At 39.2% G+C, this 11,871-nt stretch overlaps 1 protein-coding gene across 1 annotated transcript in view; it reads left to right on the forward strand.

The window, feature by feature from the left end:
- The window catches only part of MRPS23 (mitochondrial ribosomal protein S23), a 51,617-nt gene extending 40,814 nt beyond the window's left edge, over positions 1-10,803 (forward strand). The window contains exon 5 of the mRNA XM_053697016.1: positions 10,504-10,803. Coding sequence (XP_053552991.1) covers positions 10,504-10,638 — 135 coding nt within the window. The 3' untranslated portion in view covers positions 10,639-10,803. The remainder of the gene's footprint in view (positions 1-10,503) is intronic.
- Positions 10,804-11,871: the final 1,068 nt, after the last annotated feature.

The following is an 11,871-nucleotide window of genomic DNA, read 5'->3' on the forward strand; positions in this document are numbered from 1 at the left end:
TTTCTGTTTGTAAGAGGAAAATGATTTTAGCAACCGTTACTAAAATCGATGGCTGTTTCCACACAGGACTGTTGAGATGAATTAACTTCAGTTGGGGGAAACAGTGAGCAGACTTTTGCTGCTTGAGGTATGACACATTTCTAACAAGACTTGGTAATGCTGGAAGCTGTCATTTTCCCTATGGGAACCGGTAAGCCATTTTCTTAGTTTAGTATAAGAATAAAGGGCTTCATTAGGGCTTAAAAAACTGGTAGACATTTTTCTGGGCTAAAACGATTACTTTACTAAGCATATTTGGCAGATTATAACTATTAATAGTTATTATAATCTTGGGGATTGTTTTAAAAAAACGGCAGGCACTGTATTGGACACCTTTTTCACTGGGGGCCTTTTCTAGTCATAGGCAGAGCCTCATTTTCGCGCCACTAATGCGCAGTTGTTTTTGGAAAGCAAGGCATGCAGATGCATGTGTGAGGAGCTAAGAACCACTGAAAAAGCTTATAGAAGGCATCATTTGGTATCGTATTCCCCTCTGGGCTTGGTTGGGTCTCAGCAAAGCAGATACCTGGGACTGTATAGGGGTTAAATGTAAAAACGGCTCCGGTTCCGTTATTTTAAGGGTTAAAGCTTTCAAATTTGGTGTGCAATACTTTTAAGGCTTTAAGATACTGTGGTGAAATTTTGGTGAATTTTGAACAATTCCTTCATACTTTTTCACATATTCAGTAATAAAGTGTGTTCAGTTTAAAATTTAAAGTGACAGTAACGGTTTTATTGTAAAACGTTTTTTGTGCTTTGTTGACAAGTTTAAGCCTGTTTAACATGTCTGAACCATCAGATAACGATGTTCTATATGTATGAAAGCCAAGGTTTCTCCCCATTTAAATATATGTGATAATTGTGTCATAGTGTCCAAACAAAGTAGGGACAATAATGCCATAGATAATGATATTGCCCAAGATGATTCCTCAAATGAGGGGAGTAAGCATGGTACTGCATCATCCCCTTCTGTGTCTACACCAGTTTTGCCCACACAAGAGGCCCCTAGTACATCTAGTGCGCCAATACTTATTACCATGCAACAATTAACGGCTGTAATGGGTAATTCTATTGCAAACATTTTATCCAAAATGCCTACTTATCAGAGAAAGCGTGATTGCTCTGTTTTAAACACTGAAGAGCAAGAGGACGCTGATGATAACTGTTCTGACATGCCCTCACACCAATCTGAAGGGGCCAGGAGGGAGGTTTTGTCTGAGGGAGAAATTTCAGATTCAGGGAAAATTTCTCAACAAGCTGAACCTGATGTTGTAACATTTAAATTTAAATTAGAACATCTCCACGCACTACTTAAGGAGGTATTATCTACTCTGGATGATTGTGACAATTTGGTCATTCCAAAGAAATTATGTAAGATGGACAAGTTCCTAGAGGTTCCGGTGTCCCCTGATGCTTTTCCTATACCCAAGCGGGTGGCGGACATAGTAAATAAGGAGTGGGAAAGGCCCGGCATACCTTTTGTTCCTCCCCCTATATTTAAGAAATTATTTCCTATAGTCGACCCCAGAAAGGACTTATGGCAGACAGTCCCCAAGGTCGAGGGGGCGGTTTCTACTAAACAAACGCACTACTATTCCTATAGAAGATAGTTGTGCTTTCAAGATCCTATGGATAAAAAGTTAGAGGGTTTGCTTAAAAAGATGTTTGTTCAGCAAGGTTGCCTTCTACAGCCAATTTCATGCATTGTTCCTGTCACTACAGCTACGTGTTTCTGGTTCGAAGAACTAGAAAAGTCGCTCAATAAAGAATCTTCGTATGAGGAGGTTATGGACAGAGTTCAAGCACTTAAATTGGCTAACTCTTTTATTTTAGATGCCGCTTTGCAATTAGCTAGATTAGCGGCGAATAATTCAGGGTTTGCTATCGTGGCGCGCAGAGCGCTTTGGCTAAAGTCTTGGTCAGCGGATGTGTCCTCCAAGACCAAATTGCTTAACATCCCTTTCAAGGGTAAAACACTGTTTGGCCCTGACTTGACAGAGATTATTTCAGACATCACTGGGGGAAAGGGCCACGCCCTTCCTCAGGATAGGTCTTTTAAGGCTAAAAATAAGCCAAATTTTCGTCCCTTTCGCAGAAACGGACCAGCCTCAAATTCTACACCCTCTAAGTAAGAGGGTAATACTTCTCAAACCAAGCCAGCCTGGAGACCGATGCAAGGCTGGAACAAGGGTAAGCAGGCCAAGAAACCTGCCACTGCTACCAAAACAGCATGAAGTGTTGGCCCCCGATCCGGGACCGGATCTGGTGGGGGGCAGACTTTCTCTCTTTGCTCAGGCTTGGGCAAGAGATATTCAGGATCCTTGGGCGCTAGAAATAGTTTCTCAAGGTTATCTCCTGGAATTCAGGGAACTACCCCCAAGGGGAAGGTTCCACAGGTCTCAATTATCTTCGAACCAAATAAAAAGACAGGCATTCTTACATTGTGTAGAAGACCTGTTAAGAATAGGAGTGATTCATCCTGTTCCATTAGGAGAACAAGGGATGGGGTTTTACTCCAACCTGTTCATAGTTCCCAAAAAAGAGGGAACATTCAGACCAATTTTAGATCTCAAGATTCTAAACAAGTTTCTAAGGGTTTCATCGTTCAAAATGGAAACCATTCGAACGATCCTTCCTACCATCCAGGAAGGTCAATTCATGACCACGGTGGATTTAAAGGATGCGTACCTACATATTCCTATCCACAAGGAACATCTTCGGTTCCTAAGGTTCGCCTTTCTGGACAAGCATTACCAGTTTGTGGCACTTCCATTCGGATTAGCCACTGCTCCAAGGATTTTCACAAAGGTACTAGGGTCCCTTCTAGCGGTGCTAAGACCAAGGGGCATTGCAGTAGTACCTTACTTGGACGACATCCTGATTCAAGTGTCGTCTCTGCCAAAAGCAAGGGCTCATACGGACATTGTCCTAGCCTTTCTCAGATCTCACAGGTGGAAAGTGAACATAGAAAAAAGTTCTCTGTCCCCGTCAACAAGAGTTCCCTTCTTGGGAACAATAATAGTTTCCTTAGAAATGAAGATTTTTCTGACAGAGGCCAGAAAATCAAACTTCTAAGCTCTTGTCAGGTACTTCATTCTGTTCTTCTTCCTTCCATAGCGCAGTGCATGGAAGTAATAGGTTTGATGGTTGCGGCAATGGACATAGTTCCTTTTGCACGAATTCATCTAAGACCATTACAACTGTGCATGCTCAGAGGCTGACCCTGGACAACCTGTCACAGGGAATGAGCTTCCGCAGACCAGAGTGGGTCATTGTCACGACCGACGCCAGTCTGGTGGGCTGGGGCGCGGTCTGGGAACCCCTGAAAGCTCAGGGTCTATGGTCTCGGGAAGACTCTCTTCTCCCGATAAACATTCTGGAACTGAGAGCGATATTCAATGCTCTCAAGGCTTGGCCTCGACTAGCAAAGGCCAAATTCATAAGGTGTCAATCAGACAACATGACGACTGTTGCATATATCAACCATCAGGGGGGAACAAGGAGTTCCCTGGTGATGGAGGAGCATCCGGGGGAGTGGGAACTCCATCCGGAAATCTTTGCCCAAATAACTCAATTATGGGGCATTCCAGACATGCATCTGATGGCCTCTCGTCAGAACTTCAAGGTCCCTTGTTACGGGTCCAAATCCAGGGATCCCAAGGCGACTCTAGTGGATACAATAGTAGCACCTTGGATCTTCAACCTAGCTTATGTATTCCCACCGTTTCCTCTCATTTCCAGGCTGGTAGCCAGGATCAATCAGGAGAGGGCTTCGGTGATCTTGATAGCTCCTGCGTGGCCACGCAGGACTTGGTATGCAGACCTGGTGAATATGTCATCGGCTCCACCATGGAAGCTACCTTTGAGACAGGACCTTCTTGTTCAGGGTCCATTCGAACATCCGAATCTGGTTTCCCTCCAACTGACTGCTTGGAGATTGAACGCTTGATTCTATCAAAGCGTGGGTTTTCAGATTCTGTAATAGATACTCTTATTCAGGCTAGAAAGCCTGTAACTAGAAAAATTTACCATAAAATATGGAAAAAATATATCTGTTGGTGTGAATCTAAAGGATTCCCATGGAACAAGATAAAAATTCCTAAGATTCTTTCCTTTCTACAAGAAGGTTTGGAGAAAGGATTATCTGCAAGTTCTCTGAAGGGACAGATCTCTGCTTTATCTGTTTTACTTCACAAAAGGCTGGCAGCTGTGCCAGACGTTTAAGCGTTTGTTCAGGCTCTGGTTAGAATCAAGCCTGTTTACAGACCTTTGACTCCTCCCTGGAGTCTTAATCTAGTTCTTTCAGTTCTTCAAGGGGTTCCGTTTGAACCCTTACATTCCGTAGATATTAAGTTATTATCGTGGAAAGTTTTGTTTTTGGTTGCAATTTCTTCCGCTAGAAGAGTTTCTGAGTTATCTGCTCTGCAGTGTTCTCCGCCCTATCTGGTCCATGCAGATAAGGTGGTTTTGCGTACTGAGCCTGGTTTTCTTCCGAAGGTTGTTTCCAACAAAAATATTAACCAGGAGATAGTTGTTCCTTCTTTGTGTCCGAATCCAGTTTCAGAGAAGGAACGTTTGTTACACAATTTGGACGTAGTCCGTGCTCTAAAATTCTATTTAGAGGCTACTGAAGATTTCAGACAAACATCTTCTTCGTTTGTTGTTTATTCTGGTAAAAGGAGAGGTAAAAAAGCAACTTCTACCTCTCTTTCCTTTTGGCTTAAAAGCATTATCAGATTGGCTTTTGAGACTGCCGGACGGCAGCCTCCTGAAAGTATCACAGCTCACTCCACTAGGGCTGTGGCTTCCACATGGGCCTTCAAGAACGAGGCTCCTGTTGACCAGATATGTAAGGCAGCGACTTGGTCTTCACTGCACTCTTTTGCCAAATTTTACAAATTTTATACTTTTGCTTCTTCGGAGGCTATTTTTGGGAGAAAGGTTTTGCAAGCCGTGGTGCCTTCCGTTTAGGTGACCTGATTTGCTCCCTCCCTTCATCCGTGTCCTAAAGCTTTGGTATTGGTTCCCACAAGTAAGGATGACGCCGTGGACCGGACACACCTATGTTGGAGAAAACAGAATTTATGCTTACCTGATAAATTACTTTCTCCAACGGTGTGTCCGGTCCACGGCCCGCCCTGGTTTTTTAATCAGGTCTGATGAATTATTTTCTCTAACTACAGTCACCACGTTACCATATGGTTTCTCCTATATATATTTCCTCCTGTCCGTCGGTCGAATGACTGGGGTAGGCGGAGCCTAGGAGGGACTATATGGCCAGCTTTGCTGGGCTCTTTGCCATTTCCTGTTGGGGAGGAGAATATCCCACAAGTAAGGATGACGCCGTGGACCGGACACACCGTTGGAGAAAGTAATTTATCAGGTAAGCATAAATTCTGTTTTTTTTACAGAAAGGGTGGTGGATTCATGGAATAAACTTCCTTTTGAGGTGGTAAACACAAAGACTGTAAAGGAATTCAAAAATGCCTGGGACATGCATAAGGCTATCCTAAGGAAAAAGTGACATGGTATATGGGTAGACTTGATGGGCCTTTTTGGTTCTTATCTACCGTCAAATTCTATGTTTCTATATTTCTATTAAATTGACAAAATTCTCTGAAATAGCCTTTGTTGAAGAACATATTTAAGTAGTCTCACACACATGCATGTGTCTTGAGAACTGTATGACATTAGTGTTATTGTATAGAATTAAAATTATCAAATAAAAAGTAGAACTGGCGCTATAAAATAGCTGGAATATAAACTACACTGATATATAAAACGCTTATATAAGTAAACACTCATGTGGCACCAAATATAATGAATCTGTATTATAGTGTGAGACAATAATATCAAAAATTTCATAATTCTATATTAGGGATGAAATCACAGATATTTATTCAAAAGCTAAAAAAATGTCTAAAACCAGAGTCAATAAGACTCACAAATAACGAAGTTAAAAAAAAGGATAAATTAAGTGCACATAAAAGGCTTGATATATGATGTAGGGACTTCTCCCTTTGTTTGTTTAAGACAAAAGTAAAAAAGAAGCGCTGGTAAAGGACTCAGACCGCTAAATGTAAAGTGCGCTAACTGTCTAAAAATGTGTAAGGTACCTTACTCCTGATCCATAGGGTAAAACAAAAGTTTCTGTAGCAGGTGTCTGTATGCAGTGGCGTGGAACGCCTAATGGCTAGTGTGTATACTTTGCGGCTAACTTCGGATGCCACACCTTCAATCCTATTGGTTGTAGGATAACACACCTCTCCTCTGATAGGTCCGATGTCTTGGCCAATCTGGTGCCGAAAATTGCGTTGTAAAGAAGCAGTCCGTTTTGTTGCAAAAGTACTCATTTAACCTTTATACTTCTGTTGCAATTATGAGCAGGTATTAGCACGTTCCTCAAGTAAAATAAAGCCTCTTTCCACAATATAGGCTTAGTGTCTCTTTCTTCTCCGTTTAGTGTCTGGAATCAGCACACCAGTTACAATAATAACAGAAAGGAGCCCTCGGTTCCAATACTTCCAATTACTGCTCTGTACTCCCTGGACCTTGCCCTGGCTTTTTCTCCTAAGCTGTATAAACTAGAGAGTCCACACAAGGGGCTGGAGTGGAGCTGAAGGAATCTTGGGGTCTTTCTTGGTAATCTGTAGTAGTCCTATGATGTATCCTCTTGTCTCTGATAGTAATACTGATGTAGATCTACCCGTTTCACCATTGATGGGCTTTGTCAAGATACTCCAGAGCTCTTTATTAGATTATTTTAAAGGTGTTCCTTTTCACCCATTGGTTGGATATTCCTGATTTCGATTGGATCCTGTATAATTGGCACATACCTCTATTTCTTTTTAATGACACAATGAGTCCACGGATCATCTAATTACTATTGGGAATATCACTCCTGCCCAGCATGAGGCGGCAAAGAGCACCAAAGCAAAGCTGTTAAATATCACCTCCCTTCCCTCCCACCCCAGTCATTCTCATTGCCTATGTTAGAGCAAGGAAGTGGTAAAGTCTTCAAGGGGCTCCGTTTGAGCTCATGCATTCCTTAGATATTAAGTTATCTTGGAAAGTTTTGTTTCTCATGGCTATTTCATCTGCTGGTAGAGTGTCAGAGCTCTCGGCATTACAGTATGAGTCACCTTACCTTATTTTTTCATTCGGATAAGGTAGTTTTATGTACAAAGTTAGGTTTTCTTCCTAAAGTAGTCTCTGACCGGAACATTATTCTTCTGCTTTGTTTATGGTTTTCTCTGGAAAACATAAGGGACAGAAAGCTACGGCTACTTCTCTTTCTTTTTGGCTAAAGAGTATCATACGTTTTGCCTATGAATCTGCTGGACAGCAACCTCCAGAGAGGGTTACGGCTCATTCCACGAAGGCTGTTTCTTCCTCATGGGCATTCAAAAATTAAGCTTCTGTAGATCAGATTTGCAACGCTGCAACTTGGTTCTCTCTTCACACTTTTTCAAAGTTCTACAAATTTGACACTTTTGCCTTGGCTGAGGCCACTTTTGGGAGAAAGGTTCTTCAAGCAGTGGTGCCTTCCGTTTAGGTTCCCTGTCTTGTCCCTCCCTTATCATCTGTGTACTCTAGCTTGGGTATTGATTCCAAATAGTAATTATATGATCCGTGGACTCATTGTGTCATTAAAAAGAAAAGAAAATTTATGCTTACCTGATAAATGTATTTCTTTTTTGACACAATGAGTCCACGGCCCGCCCTGTTCTATAGACAGGTTCTTGGTATATTATAAACTTCAGACACCTCTGCACCTTGTTGCTTCCTTTCTCTCCTTTACTTCGGTCGAATGACTGGGGTGGGAGGGAAGGCAGGTGATATTTAACAGCTTTGCCGCCTCCTGCTGGTCAGGAGTGATATTTCCAATAGTAATTAGATAATCCGTGGACTCATCGTGTCAAAAAAGAAATACATTTATCAGGTAAGCATAAATTTTGTTTTTAAGGTGGTATGGTATAATGCCTTTTTGATAGTGTCTTACAATGGTATATCAAAATGATACACTATTTATATACTGCTATATAAAATTCACAATGTATACCTAATACTTTTTTTAAAAATATCACTCGATGTAGTGCGTATCAATAATGAAGATCACATATTTATATTAGTTATAGCAGACTATGTAATCTAAAGAAATAAAATATAATATTAAACCAAAGTGTAAAATTGTATACAAAGATAAACAATTGGCTAACAAATCTAGGTTAATTTCACAGTCAGAGACAAAATCTAGTGTTATTATAATATAAAAAAATGTGTTGTTATACCCACGTATGCTCTTCAATAAAGGATATCAAGAGAATTAAGTACATTTCATAATAAAAGTAAATTGGAAAATTGTGTGTTTTTGGGTGCTCTGTCCGAATCATGAATGTTTAATTTTGACTTTCCTGTCTCCTTTACCTTTCAGTTTTCTATCTACTCACTATATAAAGAGCTACAACCAAAAAACCTTGTAGCTGAGAGCAGCGTGTGCCTCACCTGTGAGTTATTAAAGGGACATTATACACTCATTTTTTCTTTGCCTAAATGTAAATCTATTTATATAGCCCATAGTTTTTTTTTTGTTTTTAAATGTATAGTTTTGCTTATTTTTAAATAACATTGCTCTGATTTTCAGACTCCTAACCAAGCCCCAAAGTTTTATGTGAATACTGTCAGATACCTACTCCAGCTTGCTCCTGTTTGTGTAAAGGGTCTTTTCATATGCAAAAGAAGGGGGAGGGGGGAGTGTCTTATTTGCCTTTTGCAGTGGGCTTTCCAACTGCCTTTTCAACAGAGCTAAACTGAGAGCTTCTAAGTAAGTTTTTAAACAGTTTTATACTGGATTTTTATATCGGTCTCTTTATAGTAGTGTCTATTGCATGCAGTTATATGAAAATGAGTGAATACTGTCCCTTTAAAGGGACATGAAACCCAAAATTTTTCTTTCATGATTTAGACAGAGCATACAATTTTAAACAACTTTCCCATTTACTTCTATTTTTTAATTTGCTTCCTTCTCTTGTTATTCTTTGCTGAAAGGTCTATCTAGGAAAGCTCAGGAGCAGCAAAGAACCTAGGTTCTAGCTGCTGATTGATGGTTGCAGAAATATAACGATTATCATTGGCTCACCCATGTGTTCAGTTAGAAACCAGTAGTGCATTTCTGCTCCTTCAACAAATGATACCAAGAGAATTAAACAAATTAGATAATAGAAGTAAATTAGAAAGTTGTTTAAAATTGTATTCTCTATCTGAATCATGTAAGATTTTTTGGGGGTTTCATGTCCCTTTAACAAGCTAAATAACTCCTGAGACACAGGCACAAAAAGTATTTAAAATTACTTTTACCTTAAAGGGACATGAAACCCAACATTTTTCTTCCATGATTCAGATAGAGAATACAATTTTAAACAACTTTCCAATTTACTTCTGTTATCTATTTTTCTTCATTATCTTGGTATCTTTTATTGAAGAAGGAGCAATGAACTCCTGGGAGCTAGCTGAACACATTTGTAGGCCAATGAAAATGGGAAAGTTCAACCACCAATCAGCAGTTAGCTCCAAGCTCCTGGGCCTATCTAGATATGATTTTCAACAAAGGATACCAAGAGAATGAAGCAAATTAGATAATAGAAGTAAATTGGAAAGTTGTTTAAAATTGTATTCTCTATCTGTATCATGAAAGTAATTTTTTGGGGTTTCATGTCCTTTTAATGCAATTGTTTGTTTGGTGGGGTTGGCGCAACTGATTTTTTGCTGGTATAATGCTAATACAGAATTCTTCATCTTGTCTGGTTTTTACAACTTTAACAAGGAAAGGCAGTGATGGCAAAACGAAAATGTGTGTGACAATCTTTTTTTATAGTAATCTGCCTCAGAACTTCAACCTTTCTTATGTAGTATTGCATAATTTAAATATATCATTGTATCCTTTGTTTCATGTGTGTCACTTTTCCTTGTAATATTAAAATGATCACTTTATCATTTTATGCACTTTCTTTTTACATTTTTTAATCTCAACTCAGTAACATTCATCTTTATATTATAATGTTTGTGCTTTCTTATAGGTGTGGAAAAATGAGAATTTAATATATTTTTTAGTTGGAAGTATATTTATGTTGTCTAAAAGTTATCTTTTTTTTTTTTTGAATCCTTTTTTATTTAGAAAAACAAATAGAATCAAGGATTCCTCGTGGTGTGGATGTATATGGGTTTTTTTTTTTAATGTCACTAAAAACTAAATGACTAAAAAAATGTTAGAAACTGATGTGGATTATCTAGACTAGGGGGATGCGTATTGTATTAAGTCACAAGGAAAGCTATGATTAATTTGCATGATCATGGCAGCATTGGCTGATTTCCGTACAAAGCCAGTTATCAAGTCAGAGAGTTAAGGAATGGAATAAAAATGTATTGTTGATAAAGAAAAACATACAGCCTTTTCCTGTTTTGTAGATTCGACCATCGAAGTCAACAGAAACAGAGACGCGCGATCCCTTGCTCGAGATGAACCTGAAAAATATGCTGGAAGAAATGCAGCAGCAACAACAGGAAGGGAATTCCTCTGAGGCTGAAAAATCTTCCCCCTAGTTCTTTTTAGTGAGAGATTAACTAAACGTGGGGTACAGTGCTCAGATAACAACAATCTTTGGGAGTTTATTTTTGGCATTATGTACCCAAGTGAGTTGACGTTTGCTTGGTTAATTCAGTTGTGATATATATTTTGTACATAAACTTTCATACAACATTTAAAAAGTTGTCTGTATTTATTAAGCTATGATGTGGAATTGCATTTAATTGGACTATGTCAGTTATCAATATGTTATTCAGTCAATGAGATAAATACTATTAGTGCATACTGACTGAAAGAATGAATATAGATAATTACTCTGGTGATTCAAAAACACTTGAAAACGCACCCACCCAAGGGGCATACAACCCAACATTTTTCTTTCATAATTTAGAAAAGAAAATACGATTTTAAACAACTTTCCAATTTACTTCCGTTTATCTATTTTGCTTCCATCTCTTAAAATCTTTTCTTGAAGAAAAAGCCATACACATGGGTGAGCCAATAACATAAGGCATCAGTGTAGCCACCAATCAGCAGCTCCTGAGCCTAACTATGTATGCTTTTCAACAAAGGATTCCATGAGAGCGAAACAAATTAGATATTATAAATAAGTTGGAAAGTTGTTTAAAATTGCGTGCTTTCTCTGCCTAACAGAAGGGAAAAAAGGGTATTATGTCTCCTGTTTTAACACTTTTGTGGTGTTTGTGTTTAGCTGCAATTTTTCCTCTCTCATTTAATGTTCCCATACAAATTTATATTTCTCTTGTAAGGTGTATCCAGTCCACGGATCATCCATTACTTGTGGGATATTCTCATTCCCAACAGGAAGTTGCAAGAGGACACCCACAGCAGAGCTGTCTATATAGCTCCTCCCCTCACTACCATATCCAGTCATTCTCTTGCAACTCTCAACAAGCTTGGAGGTAGTAAGAGATAAGTGGTGAAATGTAGCTGTTATTTTGCTTCAATCAAGAGTTTATTATTTTTAAATAGTACCGGAGTTTGTGCTATTTTGTTCCAGGCAGGAAAAAAGAAGAATCTGCCTGGGATTTCTATGATCTTAGCAGGTTGTAACTAAGATCCATTGCTGTTCTCACACATGTCTGAAGAGAGAGATAACTTCAGCGGGGGAATGGCGTGCAGGTTATCCTGCTATGAGGTATGTGCAGTTAATATTTTTCTAGAAGATGAAATGAAGGCTAGAAAATGCTGCTGATACCAAATTTATGTAAGGTAAGCCTGAATACAGT

Source organism: Bombina bombina, unplaced genomic scaffold (genome assembly GCF_027579735.1).
Source record: "Bombina bombina isolate aBomBom1 unplaced genomic scaffold, aBomBom1.pri scaffold_866, whole genome shotgun sequence".
Classification (NCBI taxonomy): domain Eukaryota; kingdom Metazoa; phylum Chordata; class Amphibia; order Anura; family Bombinatoridae; genus Bombina; species Bombina bombina.